Below are 19,873 nucleotides of genomic sequence, written 5' to 3'. Positions count from 1 at the left end.
TTACGCTCATTAATGGTGTGTCAATACTGAAAGGGATAATTCTTGATCTCGTTTTAAGAAAAAAATTAAATACAATGGTTGCCATAGAAAGGTGTGATATTACAAGGTGTCTGATTATAACTTGATATCCCACCGACTGTGTTTATTAGGATATACATCTAAAAGATGAATTGCTGTCGAATTAAACAAACAAAAATTCAAAAATAACATTCAAACAATTCAAAACAATTCCTAAATAATTTTCGATTCTAGACATTGCACAAGGCACAAGTATTTGGGACGTCTTCTTTTCTTCCTTATAAAAACCATAAATACAGTTGCAAAATACAGGGTGGGTCAAATAAGCGAGAGACGCCACGAATTGTGAAGATTTGTCTCATTACCTTTAATAGGGTAGAATTTATTCAGTCATATCCGGCGCTCTTTTCAAACGCAGACTATGTTTTGCCTTAGAAAACTTTTGGACACAAAATGTGTAGTCACTCTCTCGGGATCGGATTTAATTTTCCAGCATCGTGGAATGATAAGGAGACAGGAACGAAAAGTCTTTGCTAAGTTCCGAATGTACGCCTTGCTTAAAAGATTGACTTTATTGCTTACTTATCACGCTAATGTCTATTATAGTGCTTATGCATTTTGAAGTTTTTTCCGTCTGCTCGAATTATGGTTATTAGGTTTTCTATCTCTTGTGATTTTTGCAATTCTATGTTCCTCCATGTTCGTTATGTGTTGATTCCTACTTATTTCTTTTCCCCATATTATTATGTCTTGGATATCACACTTTTGCGGGATATCTTCATTTCTTACTTGGTTCCGCCTGCTCTAGTTTCGTTTTCTTGGTTGGAGGATATTCTTTAGATACAGTTAGACATTACGTTTTTTTTTGGTTGATATTACCACATTGTTTTCTATTGCGATTTTTTTAAATTTATGTAGTATTCTTTGTTGTCTGTTACCTATGTTTTAACTTTCTCTAATATTTTGTCAATTACTAGGTTGAACAGGAAAGAGCTTAAGCTGTCTCTTTGCTTTATTCCTGTATTTATTTTTATTTCTTCGGATACCTTCCCCCGACTTTCATTTTAGTGGAGCAGTTGTAATTAAGTTCCTTATATTAAGAGATACGTTTTTTTATTTAATACATCGCTCTAGTATTGTTTTCTCGAACTGATTCTATGTGATTCTATGTTGGCTTAGGGTGTTTGTTTTTGTTACTTACTCTAGTATTGATTGATAGATTGTGTTCTTGGTTCTTCGGTAGTTTATTACATTCTCATTTTCCTACTCTTGTTTGCTTTACTTTTCATTTATTAATTGTTCAACTCCGGAATATTGTTTTGTCTTTGTCACAATTTCTTGATCTCTCTTGTTCCATGGTCAGATGTTCCACCATCCAAGCCTTTAACATATTTTTTCGTTTCCATATTCGTTTCTCTGTTCTTGACATTGCCGTTTATTGGTTAATCCATTCGTTAATTTTCTGTATAGGGTGACCTACGACAATCACTTATACTTCTCGCATATTTTAGCAAATTTACCCAAAGTGATAGAAAAACATTGAAATAGTATCAATCCTTGTGCAAATAAAATTCTTTTCTTTTGAAATTTATTTCGCGAAATTACTTTTATTATTGTTTGAAAGAAATGTCTAATCAAAATTTCCAACTTTCTCAAAAATAAAAATAATTAAAAAATTTCATTTCAACTTTTGGTATCCATGAAAATTCTTCAGAAATATACATTAAATTTAAATGTACTCGTCATAGAATCTATCCGCTATTATAATAGCTTGCCCGAGAGTGCAAACGACAGAAGATTTTCTGAAAAGCGAGCATGACATTTCGAACGGGATTTTCATTCGATCTGCATTGAGATTGAAAAATAGTCTTTTGGAATGTTATTACGGCTTTAAATTTACAATGAAACATTTTTAACTTGCATTATTGTATTTTTACAATTACAATTCGCAGGGATGCGATTTAGAACTATCGCATCCATGAACAGAATGAACTTCTATGAAATTCCATCTAGACCCATTACTTATGCATCGAAAACCGATATGATTTACCCGGCTTCGCAGAACATAAATAAGGAAACGAGCAATAACTACTGCGAGACGCTAATGCCAAAGCAGTTTTCAAAACATCTAGAATAAAGTGAACTTTCCCATTTCGGATTGCTGCTGCAAAAAATGTGATGCGAGATAGGAAAATACCACTTCACATTTTTGCTCTAATTTGATTAACATTCTTGACTTTGATGACTTTTAATGATGAACAGAAATTTGACAGAAAAGGGCAATACATAAAAAGGCAAAGGCATTAAAATGTCAAATTGATCATGACCATCATTCTATTTTTTTTTCAAATGAAAACTGTTGGTCTTGCATTTGTTGATCTTGACTGACAGAATTTACATTCGAACAAGAAAGAGGAAAGGTTCAGTAATAATCACCCAAAGTAAAAAATAGGTTTGACAGCTAAATACATTATACGTATCAAGAAGCAATAGCAGACACGGATCATAACTATCAGGGATTTGTTTCAAATTAGTTTACATCTCCTTTAGAGTCTTTTTTTAAATACCCCACAAATGCAACTGAGTTGTAAAAGGTGATCCGAAACTTAAAATCTCCAGTAGTGGAGATGTTTATGGGTTAAATGTTAAGGTTATTAAATACGTGGCTGAATCTGTATTACCTGTTTTTTTCGATAGTTTGGGTACCCTTCGGGTAGTTGAAAGCAATTGTAGCGATTCTGGAAAAGATTTTGGAATGTTGTTGGATCTTTCGAATACTTTTGATTCCGTTAGCCAAGAGTTTCTTGTAAACAAACTTGAATTTTACAGAATAAGGGGTCAAAGTTTGAACTTTTTTAAATCTTATCTAAACAATCGACAATAAATCGTTACATTACCTAACGGTGGTCTTTCCGAACCACAATTTGTCTCGCTTGGGGTGCCACAAGTCTCAATACTGGGTCCAATTCTTTTCCTAATATTTATAAACGTCTTACTTGCGAATAAAAGATCACGTTTAGTTTCTTCATATGCAGGTGACACAACAATATATAATTTAAGTGAGGCAGTATCTGTACTCAGACAATTTTTGATGCAGAAGAGTGGTTTCGTTCGAATCGTCTTAAATTGAAAGAAAATAAATCAGAGGTTGTCTTTTTTCAGGTGCACCTGACGTTAGCTCTCACAACGCTAAACTTCTAGGCGTGTACATAAATAGTAGACTTAACTGGCACGTACATATACTGGCTGAGAGATTAAACAAAGTTACATTTCAGATTCGAAAACTTATTCAACTTACTCTTACGGACGGGTTTAACGTTTTATTTAGTAACTTCATTCACTTGATATCATATAGCATATCGTTGTGGGGAGACTCTTCAGAGGCAGAAAGAATCTTTAAAATTCAAAAAAAAGATTTTTCCCACTTTATGTTGTACACTGTAAGCCACCATTTAAGAAAATCATAATATCAAGGCATAATGTATGTCCATGAAAATAAAAAAAATTTAATTCCGACTTTCACATGTATGATACCAGACATAAAAATGATCTGTGTGTTCCCTATTATCGTATAAACAAAATCTCAAAATACTCAATCGCCAATTAACTTCATTGGTATTAAATTATATAATAAAATACCAGCAACTTTCAAAAACAACTGTTCCCCAATTGAATTTAAGAACTATGAAACACATTTTAACAGAAAAGTGCTTTTATAACTATAATAGTATATTATGCAACAAGTGCCATAAACGGCATTTGACTCACGAGTTTATTTGACACCAGCGGAGCGCAGCGAAGCGAGTTTTTAATAAACGAGTGAGTTAAAAAGTTTACCGAACATGTTGCATACTATACTATTTCCGCGACCGGTAGTTTTTGGGTACATTTTCGCAAAACAACACGAATACATTCACTTACATGACTGTCAGAATTGACAAACGTCAAAATTCAAAGTGTGGGAAATATCTACGAAAACATCCGATTACTCCCAAATCCGTGCGGTAAAATCCCGGAAATGTCCGAAGTGGCTCGCATTCATGGAAAACGAAACTGACGTGGTAAAGCGACGCTTCCAGCATGCTAGATCGGTGGGTAATTAGGTATTTTACAGACGGGAGTAGAAAAAGATTTTTTGAATGCAACTTTGAAAACTACATGACCTCAAATATATTTCCGAGAGAGCTTAGAACAGCAACCACCGTTCGGCTCGAATACCTTATCGTAGTAAGGCAGTTCAGACAGAACCAGAAAGAAGCATAGAAATTGTTTCAACATAAAATTTTCAATGCAATACTTTGGGCTTAATAGTGTGACATCAGCACATTGTTTTTCTTTTTTTTTGCTAAAAGTGACCCATTAAAGATGTTTTAATATTAATAAGAATGCAACAGAATACAGAGTGCACCAAAAAGAGACGATATCAGAATATTTAACATATTCAGCCGATTAAAAACAATGTCCATTAAGGACCGATGCGCGTAATTTTCGTAAAAAATGTTCAAGTATTTTAATAAATAAAGAACTTATAGGTAGTATAGGACACATTTAGTGAAGATTGAAGTGATTCGATAGCAAAAAGGTATGAAATAAGCAAATGTAAGAAACAACGGAGTTTATTTCAAAATGTGAAATATTTGACTATTAAAATTCATAATTTTTTCAAATTTATAACATAATTTTGTAGTGTTTTTCAAAGATATTTGATTGAATAGATTGATAAATCAAAAATTCAGCTTCTGTGGAATATCTAACCTAGTTCGTATTGAAATATGTGGTATCTATTAGTTAAATGTGATCTGAAGAAATTATCAAATCAAGCGAGCGAGACACGATCGGTATTTTGAAGGTTTGAAGTTTGTGAGTTCTGATAGTTACGCCACAAGTCAAAGTATTCGTGTTCTTTTGCAAAATTTTACATGAAAACTAACGGCAGCAGAAATACTTCACGTTGTCAAACGACAATTGAGTACATGATGAAAGATGTATACTACCAATTATTGATAAACTGTGACCTCCATATAAAATTTCATTTGGTCATTTGTTAATCAGTTTCCTGAATATTCGGTGCAATTTCCAGACCTGCACTTGTTGACAGAATTTGAATCGATGCCTGTGATAATTAAAACGCGTCTACATTGTAGGCAATGCGCGTTTCGACTGCAAAATCCGATGAACTTCTGTAAACATTATCAGCGATTTAACACCCTGTTAAAAGCGATGCTCACTTCGTGCATTATTGAAATTCACGGCGAGTGGGAGTTCAATCGCTGCGGCTCAAAGGCGCGTTTTTGTATTCTTACTTAAATTGCAGCCCTGAACAGATCGCGTGGGCAAATAACTTCGTTGAATGAAATGTCAAAAGCACAAAGCTGCATTAATAATTTTCGACTACGACCGTTAAAAACTACTAAGGGCTTCGTTAATTCTTCTATACAATCGAAAGGTCAGCTGCAATGTTCCATTAAATTAGAGAGCTGGTTCTATTAGTCTTCATTAGATTAAATACTGGAAACGTTTTGATTAGTAGCTTCGAATGTTTGCCGACGAATAGTTCCTGTTCCCGAGTCAGTCGACATATCCCCGAAGGGCTGCCATGTATTATCCGGTTAGCATAACGCATGCCGTTGCGTTCGCCTGAGTCAATGGAAGAGTAAACACAAGAAAAGGCCTAGAATGTACCAAATTCGACTTCATGTGCCCATCTTCAAAACTACAGTAGTGCAGTAGAGTACTTTTCAAGCACGTGTCCAGGATAGTTAAGGATATTTAAGGTCTTTCTACATCCAGCCCAACGCAAGCTACCGCAAGAGCCACTTCGGATATTTCCAGGATATTACCACTCGGATTTGGGAGCAATCGGATGTTTTCGGAGATTTCACCGCATCTCTTAAATTTTGACATATGTCAATTCTGACGGTCATGTCAGTGAATGAATTCGTGTCGTTTTGCAAAAATGTACCAAAAACATAGAAAAAGTATAGTATGCAACACATTTGGTAAACTCGATACTTAAATGCCGTTTACCACACTTGTTGCATATGCTATTACCATCACCGAGCGTTGAGTACGATAGGAACAATTTAACTCGAGACTCGAAAATTTGCCTCCTTACTTCTCTTTACTCTTTAGCAATACCTGTTACCACGCGACGTATACAGGCTGTATTGCGCATCGCTTGCCGTTCGGGTACACTGGCTGTTTGTTTAATTAACTTAAAATCCAAAAAACTAGATACTGTTTGCAGACTATCGCACGTGTGGAAATATACACTTTGGAGGATTAAATGTTTCTTCGGCATTTTAAAAATTCGTAAAAATGTTCGTGTCAAATAATTCGTAGGCAACTTCTATATGATGTAGTGCGCATCACTTACCGATGATATATACTGGCTGTTTGTTTATTTTTGAACTAATTTGTCTCGTCTTTGTTCATTAACTTAAAATCCAAAAAAACGAGATTCTGTTTGTAGACTATATCACATGCGTAAATCAACACTTTGGATGATTAAATATTTCTTCGCCATTTTAAAAATTTGTAAAAATGTTCGTGTCAAATAATTCGTAGGCAACTTTATATATGGACCATAAAACTTTAAACTTTAGTATATTAACTATTTAATTTTTAGACTTTGCGTAAACATTTTTGTAATGGTTTTTATGAACAAATAGGAAAATGTTATCGTACATGTGTTACCGGCAATTTACAAAAACCGTGAATGTGCGAAATGTCGTCTTCTGCAAACTAACTAATTAACGGGCATTATGAAAAATCCCTACTTTTGTGGGTAATCTGCAAGTTGACTATCATTTAGGCAATCTGCAAAATGTCTGATGCGTTAGTTAATCTGTGGATTAAAGGTTTTTTTTCACATTGCGCAGGTTACTTGGCAACAATGGATTACAGTCAAACATTTAACGCTTTTTCAAATACTATCAATTAAAACAGCGAAATGTACAATTTTAGGTTAGGCTTATGTTTACATTTATTTGAAGGCCGTTTTACATTATTTGTGTATTTGACGTGTGTATTTCTACGTACGTTGATACAGTGGTCTAACTAGTTAACAGTTCTGCTAACGAATCGAAAATGTTGTTAAGATATAAAAAAAAACAGGTGTAAAAATAAATGTTTCTACTCCCTTCTAGTTATACACCGAACTAGCATGCGGAAAGAGATATTACCGCCGTTTGTCAAATCTGATGTATTCGTGTTGTTTTGCAAAAATTTACCTAAAAATTAGCCGTCGTAGAAAAAGTATAATATGCAACACGTGTGGTAAATTTTTTAAGTCACGAGATTATTTCGCACGAGCGGAGCGAATAATTAATCAACAAATAATTAAATTTTCTTTATACTTTAACCCAATGTTCTATTATACTAAGACAACATTCATTCGACGCGAACTATGTACCTCACGACTCTAGCGTCTAACCGCGATAACATGCTCACCGAGAGCGTCCCTTCTTATCTTTGTTAAGAACGTTGAAATGAAGAGATTTTAGTCTGCATTCTTTTCGCCCTTAATTTTAGTATGTGAGAACCCTTAGCTGAAATAGCTAATAGAGCGCGTGACTAAAGACGCTGGTTATAATTGCGCCCAGTTATGAATAACTTTAAACTAATTTTTAGGTACTTAATTAATTAATTAATTTTGTTCTTAGGTCTTTATTTGACAAAATCTATATCATTTATTTCAATAATAGCGAAGTTTTCTATTAGAAGTAACGGTATACAAATAATGCGGCTGATGATCAAACTCAACTGGATTGAGAAAATAAATCCAATAAAAATTGCAATAAATATTTTTGGTTCAGTTTTTAGGCATCGCCATAAACAATCTTATGACAAGAAGCGGATCGAATTCAGATAATTTAACCATTGCACTGGATGGTACTGAATTGTCACTCCTTTTCAAGAAAGAAATTTTAAAGTTCTATACCCAACGTTTATATTTATGTTTGTATAACTTCTTTTGGACATCAAATTTTATTTAACCACCAATTGGGTGCGAGAATTCTTTGTTTAATGTTTACATTTTTCCTCACATAGAAGAAAGGAGACTAAAGAAGATTTTCTTTGAAAATGAAACAACGAAACCAAGTTTTATACAAAGAAAACCTTTCATGAAAACATAGTGCAAATAGAAATGAAAATCCGCTAGTACTTACCCTTTAAAGGTTTTACCGCTAAAAGCGCGTGGCTTTCTGGTCTGCCACGAAATGGACGGCTAGAAAAACACCGACGCCATTACATGGAAATATATTTATACTTTCTCTCGAGCTGATGCAAATTAAGGCCATAACTCTTCCACGGGTCTGGGATCTACGCTACGTTAACCACATTGCAGGGCGAGCTATCCGAACGCTTTCTCCGCTTAAAAGATTCCGGATATTATTTTACCTCCGCTTTTTTCGTAGATTCGTTGTTTCATTTAATTTTGAAAATAAAATTACGTCGCTGATAAGTATACAAACATAAAAAATTAATTTACTGAAATGGAATACAGTATCAACCCAGCAAATACCAACTTCAATTATTTAAATGGAATACGAATTTTTTTGGGAATAAAAATTGTTTTCTAGGTAATTTGTTGCAAAATTTATGTCATATAAATAAACATCTTTAAATCGTGATAAGAGAGTTAAGTTATCTTATAAATCTAGAATTTTAAAAACATTCCAAGAGGGCATAGCACTGCGCCCTCTGAAGAGAATCTAACGAATTAAACCCACTCCATGCCCGCATTTTATTTCGAGTAGATGGGGTTCAAAAAAGTATATATTCGGACATCTGTCCAGCCAAATGACCTCAATGTACTGCATCGGCATACGGCTTGGGACGAAAGTACATCGCACAGGATATCCAATCAGGGGTTTATTTACCACATTTGTCTGCGTAAACCTTCACAGTTCAAAAGGCATCACTCGGAGGAAATGGCGGCGGATATTTGTGCATATTTACGAAACAATATGGTGGCGTCAAAATTATAAGAGGGTAATAATATATCTACAAATTCACTATTAGATGCGTGTTTATTACTTTGCTGTAAGGTATAGAACAGGGGCTTTATTTCCAGATTCATAACAATTTTGTAAACATTAAGGCATTAACGCAAATAGTTTTTTTTTAATATATTTAAAAGCAGATTGTGATTTTTGGCAAAAATATTACAGAAACGACAACTTAACTGTGGATGCTAATAGAGTCTGTCAGCTCTATATATAATATCTCAAATATGTGGGTGAAATTAAGAAATTTCAAACCGCCTGGTCCCAATTTTCTTAACGTTGTTTGACATACAATTTTTAAGTTACAAATTCTCTTTAAATCAACAGTACGTTGTTAACAGAATTGTAGTACAATTGTATTTTTTGTCAATTGGTCAATGCATTCATTCAAACCTTAGATACCATTTAAACAAAATACTCCCTAATCGGTAAAGCTGCTCAATGGCCAATGCGTTCTCAGGCCTTGTAAGTTTACAAAAACAGTACGTATTAAAATATGATGGGAGAGAGACAGATATACGAATATCTTGGAGCTTAAGAATATTAACCTTATATCCATGTAGGTATATAGAAAGGTGTTTATTTATATTGCTCTTCCATCCCTTTCCCCAATAATAACTTCTTATCGTTTATTTGTTACTGATTAATACAAGTTTCTCAATCTAAAAGACATCACAAACAGTTGGATCACTGCCTCATCTTATCAAGTGTACAAAGTTGTATAAAACGCTGTGTAATTAAGTCAAATAAAGACAATGGAAGTTCCAATTTCTTTTAGTTTTTATTTTTGAACCTTCTGTTATATCTGATATTAAATCGTTAAGATTTTATGAATGGAAAGCTTTCAATTCCCTCATTGTATTCTTAATTACCTAAAAGTTCACTTAATTTGCAATAACCAAGATCAGTGGATGTTATTTTTTGTCAATTTTTTTTTAAGTTTCATTTGTGGCAACTAACCAAAATAAATTTGCCTCGGTCGTATAAACATCAAAACAATTTTTTGTACTCCTTTCTGTAAAATACCTAATTATACACCGATCTAGATCTAGACCATACTACCAGTTATTAGTCGTCCTGGTGCGTAAATAAAAAAACGATGGATCTCACATCTTTTGTCCAGGACGACCAATGACCGCTAATAATTCTAGCCTCCATTTATAGCAGTTATATGAAAGAGCTGATTTCTGGGCTCGAGGTAATTTTTATTTTATGTCGAAATAACGAGCTTGCGAAAGAGTAACGATGAGAGAATTGATAATGACTAAGATAAATGGATTAGTTTTCTGGAAGAGATGCAAAAATCGTTATAGTATTGACTTGAAAGGGTGAGTTGCTGAGACGGGGTCAAAGACCCTTAAGTGGGCGGATTGAAGAACCTGGTTTTCGTTCACTGAGCATCCGATATATGCCAACTTATTGGGGAAAAAACATCGTATCTTGATAATGTCCCTCCTCATATTTGAAGAAACGTTAGACACCATTTAAACAAAGTACTCCCTAATTGGTACAGCTGCTCAATGGCCAATGCGCTCTCAGGCCTTGGAAGTTTACAAAAACAGTGACCACAATATGGGACAGGGAATTTTATAGAATTAATAAAAAGCCAATATTTTTAAAAAATTCGGAGCCCAAGTCAATTAACAAAAAATCAGGAAGCATGGAACAATTAATTTAAATTTGTTAAATTAATATTAAAATACCTCATCTTTATAATATACTTGCATTTTTTTATCAATGTAAGTTATTACTGTCTCAAAAACTACAATTGTGATTAAAAATACACAAGAGAGAAAAAATTATGCAAAAGAGGGGGTTTATTAAATGAAATAAGTCTTAATAAATAACATTTACATAAAAAGTGTAACCTAACAGGACAATTATATATATATATATATATATATATATATATATATATATATATATATATATATATATATATATATATATATATATATATATATATATATATATATATATATATATATATATATATATATATATATATTACCAAGGATCAGAAGAAAAATAGTGAATAGTGAAAAAGGTAAGATTTTCTTCTGGATTCCTTTTGCGTCGATTGTTGTTGTTGAACTGCTCAAAGCCAGTTTCAGTTCAGCTGTGAGGAAGCCAACAGGATGATTGGCGAAACGTTAGCAAATTCAACAGCAACGGACTCAGAAAGAATCCAGATGTTTTGTAAATGGTAACTGTAAGATTTATAAATAAAAATTTTATTTTTTAAACAAAATTTAACGTGCTATATATTCTAAATATTTTCACACAAAGGTTGCTTTTTACCAACCCTGTACATATATCAATTTTTTGAAACATTCCTTAAAACAATTTCTGTAAACGGCGCTAAATGAGGCAAATATTGCAATTTATTACTCAATTGCGCCACCCTGTATATATTTATCGCATAAGAGATTATTAATACCAGATCAGCCCGTCGTTTTATTGTCTTGCCTTGGTTTGTTGTTTTACTGACGTTATCAAGAAAAGGTTATGGAAACGTCCGTCGGGACTGTGTATCCTATGAACTATTACCACGATAACGACTAAGCATTGAGGCTCATAACAATGGCATGAAAACGTTATACTCTATATTACGTGGCATCGAACCACGCTCCGCTGCCTGCAATATTGTTTTCAACGATCTAGCTCTGCTTTAATGCATTCGCACTGGTATTCACGTCTATTAGGTTTCTCCAACGTGACGTTTCGATTTTCTTTACCCGAAGCCACGGCACTCATCTTGTTCCAGTTATTCGCGGATATATAGCAGCGACAAGGTCTATGGCGTACAGGGGCATAATGTAGACAGGCGTGAAGTTTGTATTCATGACGTACCAATAAAATTCCGCCCTTGGCACAATTATGTTCTCGAATATGCGTCGTGACACGGAGTGATTTCCGAGAATGTAATGGTTTAATATATCTGTGAAAGAAAATGAATCGCTGCTTCGTCGGATATGATAAGAGGTCTACAAAGATAATAGATTTCGAACGAAGAAAATAAATTCCATTTGTTGGCACGACGTGAGATTAACAGGAATTTATATTATGTTGACATTATGTTGCGTCGGTCATGTCTTGTGCTCCGTAAATACCCGTAAATACGGTTCTACACCTCTTTAAAAAAAAAACTGTCATTTTCTCCTGTATTCTATCTATCTATCTATTTTCTAATGCCTTAAACAGCGTCCTACTACTATACATAACATGCTCAGTGAACGAAAACCAGGTTCTTCACTCCGCCCACTTAAGGCTCTTTGACACGGTCTCAGCAACTGACCCTTGCCAGTCAACACGAATTTTGCATCTCTTCCAGAAAACTAATCCATTTATCTTAGTCATTGTCAATTCTCTTGTTGTTACTCTTCCGCAAGCTCGTTATTTCGACATAAAATAAAAATTACATCGATCCCAGAAATCACCTCTTTCATATAGACCCATCTTTTTTTATTTGCGCACCAGAACGATCAATAACTGGTAGTAGTCTAGATCTAGATCGGTGAATAATTAGGTATTTTACAGAATGGAGTAGAAAAAATTAATTTGATGTTTATATGACCAAGGCAAATTTATTTTGGTTAGTTGCCACAAATGAAACTTAATTAAACTTTGACAAAAAATAACATTCACTGATCTTGGCTATTGCACATTAAGTGAACTTTTAGGTCATTAAGACTATAATGAGGAAATTAAATGCTTTCCCTTCATAAAATCTTAACGATTTAATATCAGATATAACAGAAGGTTCGAAAATAAAAACTAAAAGAAATTAGAACTTCCATCGTTTTTATTTGACTTAATTACACAGCGTTTTATACAACTTTGTACACTTGATAAGACTTGATAAGATGAGACAGTGATCCAACTGTTTGTAATGTCTTTTAGATTGAGAAACTTGTATTAACCAGTAAAAAATAAACGATAAGAAGTTATTATTGTGAAAAGGGATGGAAAAGCAATATAAATAAACACTTTTCTATATACCTACGTACATGAATATAAGATTAATATTCTTAAGCTCCAAGATATTCGTATTCTGTCTCTCTCCCATCATATTTTAATACGTAAAATGTTTTCTCTTTCATACATTTGACAGTTACATGTAACAGTTTTTTTAACGTTTTAATTTTCTTTGGCACTATAGTTCGTGAATGTCTTGTTCTAAAAATTAAAATGTTTATACTTTTCTTATTCCGAATTAATCGCTTGATGTTATGCTACTTCTATAAGAGGATGAAAATTATATCAAAATTTGTATCAATAATATCCTTCCACTGATAATTTGCGCCCTTGTTTTACGGTATATTTAATTAGACAGAATTTTAACAAAAACTATAAACAGAATTCGACCATCTATAGAACTTGTTTTCTAGCATATAAGTATGATACTTAACTCACTGTTTAATATTTTATTTTGCCCCAAAAAGGGATGATTTTCAATTAATACCTCTGCAAATTGTTTTCCTTTTTCCTGGCTAATATGTATCTGCTTGTCCAACAATTTATCACTTATTGTTTGCCAACAAACACTTGAATAGGGAAAATTTATCAAGTGCGGCCGATATATCCGGTTTTCCCGATAAATCCTAGTTATAGCGTTTAGGTATTTATCATGTATGGCTGACGAAGGTACAGTGGGCCTTTCGCAGCACCGACAGCAAATCGGATTTATTTTTGTAGCGGCATGTATGCGATTGATTGATGACGTGCGGGCCTGATCAGACTAAAAATGCTTGCAATATTCAAAAAGATTATATAATATTATATAATGGATTATATCATTGTGTCAATTAGAATCAATTAAATAATGGGGTAGTTTTTGGGCACAAAGAAACCGGCAAAAGATTTTTGCTGCAAAAAGTTTTTTTTTTCGAATTTGGATTTTTGTTAGACTTTTGGAATAAACAATTATAACTTGCAACGATACGTTTTCGTCAAACTTTCAAGGTAAACAACTAAAATATGCAACAGTATTTCAGTGAAATATATTTCGACATTTTTTTCTGCAAACGTCAAAAAATGATAAACTATAAATCTTATAATATATTTTCAACGATAAACGAACTGACTCTTTTTTCAATTCCTGCGTTTCCACATGACATGACATAACATGACACCGAGAAATCGTTTATTGCTAAATGTTTAATAATTATTGATAATTGGAATTTTATTTCAATAGTTACAGTGATTACTTGATTTGAAATGAATATTTTAACCCAGTTCCACACCATTCTTTATATTAAACTAAAAATATTACTGAATTATACATGTTACATGCTACTTAAATAGTGTTTTCAACTTGTGAGCGAAATAGACTATTTTTTACTTATTTGTATTATATTCTTTTAATTATCGAAGTGTCATTTCGCACACAAAAATTAAATTTGGTACCTCCTACCGAGTTAAAAAACGAAAACTAACAAAGTGAGAAAATGTTAAGTTTAATTTTAAGTTACTTTATCAACAAAATTTAAGGAGACAAATGGCAAAAATTCTCGTTACAGACATCGCAACCTGATATTTTAGATAAATTGCTCCAAAGATAAGGCATAAAAAGTTAGGTTTAATATGTTCAAAACTGTTCTAGAGGACTCTACTTCGTCTACCTACCGTGCAAAGCGTCTATAATTAATTTTTATCAGGGACATCGCTAATCTCAAATTCAAATACCAAAAAATGGTCTGCTCCAGCATTAGTGTTCAATTAATAACTCCAAATATTTTTTAAAAAAACGAAACTTGCTATGTTGTTTACTAACGCGGCAAAAGATTTCTGATTACTTACTTACTTACTGCAAAAAATAATTCGTTTTACTATTAACATTAACGAAAGTTAGGCACCATTAGTTTGTCGAAATATAAAAAAAAATTACTAAGCATATTTTGTGTGTACTTTGTCCGCTACTACTGCCACAAACACTGGTAGTTGGAAAAACTGAAGACCATTATTTCACCAAATTAAGGAAAAAAAAGTCAAGTTGCACCAACTCACTAAACTATTTTCAAAAAGGATACAAGTTATACACATAAGACCCGGTTTCATTATTTGCAAGCTACGAAAATTTCCAGTTTGTGATTTTAGATTTCCATAAAAATAGTAGTAGAGTGTCGTAGATAATCCCAAATAAACTCTGATTAATGCACAGACAGATTTAAACTAACCAAAAGTCATTTACAATTTTTAGATCTTATTTATCTTCTTATTCTTGATAATTTAATGTCTTCCATACTCTTATTTGATAATTGTCTTATTATTAAATGAACTATTGCTGATCTTGTTTATGTCTTTAAGCGATATTTGGAATAGGATATATTAGAAAATAACATCGGGTGAGTTGGATGTGCAGCAATAAAAATGAATTAGGAACCAGCATATCTTGTGTATAGAATCATTTAAGTTTTTTGCCCCTTGTTATAAAACCCGCATTAACGGTTGATAATTAATTTTGTACCATAATCATTTGCCAAATAAATATGCTAAATAGATTTTTATCCACTTTGAAGTCATCAAAATATCGATTCGGCATCATGATGAGATCCTTTATTCTATTACATGATGTCATTTCAATAAAAACCTGAATAAAACAGAGATGGTATGGATTTATATATTTATTGACCACGAACAAAATTTTTTTTAATATACGAGTTCTAACCCAAAAGTACCTTTTTTTCGATAGAATACAAGAGAGTATCGTGATACAGCGTGCCCTCAAAAATGAATCACCCAGTAACTTTACAAATATAAGTTCTTTTGAAGGAATTTGAACCTTTGGAATGAAAAATTACCACTTGCAAAAGAATGTGCCATCTGTTCCAATAAATCAAATAATCGTTAATTGCGAGTTGTACGAGAAAATATATTTTAACAAAGCAAATTTCACGGGACAGAATGTTATCTGAGCTCGGTTAAAACAGGAACTTTTTTGGCCGTTGCGAATGCCTAAACTTTGGTAGCGCATGTTGCCGCCGTAAAGTCTGAATTACTCACTACTAAAACTTCGAATGTCGGCAATCCTGGAAAATGCTTAAAGTTGTCTGCAATGTAAATGGGAAAGTTTATAATCGCTCAGGATAAATGCTATAGGAAAATACCGCCGCTAGAGAGTTTATTTTTATCTACATAAACGATGATAAAATATTATAAAATAAATCGTATTTTAGGGAAGGAAAATTCGGAATACAGATTTTTTTTCGTATATGTTGATAAATCCCAGCACACTGAAAATTGTTCTGGAGAATGAAAAATGATGATGATGATCGTTGATAATTATAATAGTAATAATTATGTGCATAGATACATAAAGAAATTTAGCAACCTCGAATGATCACAATCCTTTTTTTTTAATCTTGGAGCCCTGATTTTCAGATTTGTTCAAGGCCTTTTTGTGGTGAAATAAAGCAATCTTTATTATTCTTTAAATAGTTTTATAGCTCCTTGTAAAAAGTAATATTGATTGTTTCAGAAGATTCCGACTGGCTAACAGGTACCAAAATAGTAGATATGATTAGAACTTGGGCACTAGAAAGTAGGGAAACTTCAATGACAGCAGTACTTTTAGCCGCTCTGAGTTACCAGTGCGCCATCACATGGAAATGGTTGAGAGAGAAAGCTTGCTACAGGCCCACCCATCTGCAGGAAGAATTGGAAAAGCCACCGCAGGCGACTTTACAGATAAGCAATTCTATGCCAGACTTGCAGGAACCTTTAAAGCCGACTTACGTACAGGAAATTAAAGACATCGTAGCAAAAAAGGTAAGTGTCAATTTGTTTGGGTTTAGTGTTAATATTTTAAAAATCAAGCATCCATTTTGGTTCTTGATTATTGATACATTGTTCGAAAAATATTACTAAAAAAATTATTATTGAATTAAATGTTAAAAGTTAAAGTTAAAAACTAACCAAAATAACTAACCGAATATATCCTTCTTAATCTATCAAAAATTTCATATACCGAACAGAGCTTTTATAAAATTCAAAATTAAATAAATAAAATAAGAGCTTGATTTCATCAGTTTAGGTCATAAAAAAATCCACCAATGAAGACATTTTGCGTAAAAAGGAAATTACAATCAACACCGCTCTGTCGGAAGAAAAATTTCAGTGAACTGATTATAGCGATTTGGGTTTATTCGCCAGAAAACCTAGCTTGTGTGTCCAAGTAAAAGGGGTTTTGAAACAATCCGAAAAGAAAACGAGCAAGACGACAACCCAAACTCTTATTTTGTTTTCATGGCTGCTTAAGAAAAAAAATGTTACCTACCTGAAATGGTTTGTTTTGATTAATTTCGGCAAGTTGGGAGAATTGCGTCTTGATGTTTTCGTCATTCCTTTTCAGGTTGAAAAACAAAAGAGAATTAAGCAGTTAACACGGTGTGCAACTTTGTGGTGATCAGATAAGATCATATATCACCGACTTTTAATCCGTTAAGTCTTTCAAAAATGGTGTGACCTATTGCAGACACCTGCCACCACTTAAACTAATGGCAAGATTTAAAAAATTGTAATATTTATTTTTTGAGTAAATGTTAAAAAAAACTAATAAATTGCACTTTCTGAAAACATTCCAAGCAATTTAAAAAATTCACTTAGGATTTTTAAAGTGGTTTTTATTTGAAAAAAAATAATTTCGCTGCATTCTCTCTATTTTGTGTAAGTTGTAATTTTATTAATTTAAATAGTTAATAATAATTCAAATTAAATATTAATAATTATCGGAATTCCTCAGTGAATAGGTTTCTACGAAGAAATTCTTAGAATTTATAAAATTTTATATAATTTAACACTGGAACTGTAGATGCTCTCTTCTTTTTTTTGTAAAAAGTTTATTTTTATTTTACTTTTACAGTTTTTTAATTAAAACGGAAAACAAAAATTTTCCGCATAAACTAAAAATTATTGCTTAATGCTTAATAAACGAGAAAGGAATATTAGTTTTTGGTTAAATTTTTGCAAAACAATACATGTTCATTCACTAAATAACATTTGACATGACCTTCAGATTTGTCAAACGTCAAAATTACAGCCGTGGCAACAATCTCCGAAACCATCCGTTTGCTCCCAAACCCGTGCGGGAATATTCCGAAAATGTCCGTTACCTACGGCTGCGAGAAACACTAACGGCGTAAAAAGATACTTTACGCATGATCGATCCTTGTATAATAGGGTATTTTAAAGAAGGGAGTAGAAAAAATAATTTTGGATATCTATGAAATATTATTGCGAAATGAAAATTAGCCTCTCAGATAATACCAAATATATAAAAATAGAACCATTGTTTCTCAAACTTTGATGGAAGGCAGGCAAGGCGGGTATTAAAGGAACCTTAAGCAAAAGGGAAGACTATACTCGGTAATTTTCATGCTATTTATACCAAACAAAAAAAGGGCAGGCCAATAATGGTTATGAAAAAGTGTATTTGCCGTGGAAATCGCTAAATATTTATTTGCCCAATAACAATCTTTTTCACGCTGACGCCTTTCCGATAGAAGCGTGTCAATACACGGTAATAAATGAAGGATCAACAGGCGTGAAACGGCCGCCACCCCGAACGCCGCTACTAAAAGCACGTGACGCTGCGGTTTAGTCAAACCACCCCAAGTGAAATTTATTCCCTGTTTTCCAAGACGGCAATTTTATCGTTGACTTTTAAACGGTTTTATTTGACTTAAGCGTGTATTCGACTTTGAAACGGTATTATTTCCTTAATGCCTCCCTAATCTGAAGCTGAAACTAATATTATTATAGGGTTATTTGTTCCATACGGCGTGAAATATTGTGCCTAAATGAAAGGATATTAAAACTTTTGGGATGTGTAAATTCCTATTAAGATAATTTTTTAAAATTACTTTTATATTATTCAGGTTGTCGCAAAATTGTAACAAGTTTCGAAGTTGTAGTTTTTAAAGGAAACCCTTGTATATTTTGGATTCTACAGCCAAAATAAATGTAAAAATGGTTCAGTTATGATAACTAAATATTAAGATTTTTTTAATTACTTTTATTTTGTCAAAAATTTTCTCAAAAACATTTACATATTTAAGGTATTTAAGCAAAAGCTGGAGTAAACTGTGGCGAAATAATATACCTCAATCGTAAAGGCTGCTATTACACAGGGTGACCAAAATGTTATCCTGATCTAATAACTTTAAGCGATTATATCTTCATTAATTAAAATTCTACGCAATATTTTTTAACCAACTCGGGAATGTACTATTTAATTACCAAACGAATGTTTCTATAGCTTAAGCCTTTTGTCAAAATGCGTGAAATTACATTTTTAAGAGTTATCTAAATAAATGTTTTATTTAATGTAGTTGCCTATAGTATCTAGGAATAACGGAAAATTTATTGAAGCTGTCAGTTTGTTTGTCTGGTTTTGCTGTTTATTCTGCGAATTTAAATATTTTTTGACTGCATTGATTATTTTCTCTGACACTTTATCAGGATTTGACATTGGTGCAAATTCAAATATTTACAATTGTAACTTGTAGTATGTTCCAAAAGCAACAAGTGGACCAACTAAATAGGGATTATAAACAATGACATGGATAATAACAATCATTTATTATCTAGTCAATAATCGCAGCTAACTAATAAAAACATGTATTCACAATATCCCATTTTCATATTGTGTTCTTAAAAACCTGTTAAAAATATATAAAGTTAAGAAATATTATGTATCACCATAAAAAACAGTGTGAAATGACACCAAAAACCATAACAATCAGTATTCTGTGAAAACGCGAATAGTTTGCTATTGGAACCCTAACAACATTCGATAGGCATTAACTAAATTAATTAAAATCGATAAAGTTATACTTACTTAA

The 19,873-nt window shown here is 32.6% G+C and overlaps 1 protein-coding gene across 1 annotated transcript in view; it reads left to right on the top strand.

Annotated features, from left to right (window-relative positions):
* LOC132704457 (synaptotagmin-10-like) overlaps positions 1 to 19,873 on the top strand; it is a 111,802-nt gene that overhangs the window by 14,555 nt on the left and 77,374 nt on the right. Inside the window, exons 2-3 of the mRNA XM_060674465.1 lie at positions 16,510 to 16,530; positions 16,606 to 16,799. Coding sequence (XP_060530448.1) covers positions 16,510 to 16,530; positions 16,606 to 16,799 — 215 coding nt within the window. The remainder of the gene's footprint in view (positions 1 to 16,509; positions 16,531 to 16,605; positions 16,800 to 19,873) is intronic.

This window comes from Cylas formicarius, unplaced genomic scaffold, assembly GCF_029955315.1.
Source record: "Cylas formicarius isolate icCylForm1 unplaced genomic scaffold, icCylForm1.1 PGA_scaffold_7__23_contigs__length_41026272, whole genome shotgun sequence".
Taxonomy (NCBI): Eukaryota; Metazoa; Arthropoda; class Insecta; order Coleoptera; family Brentidae; genus Cylas; species Cylas formicarius.
Note: the sequence above shows the minus strand (reverse complement) of the source record. Positions and strands in the feature narration are given on the sequence as shown.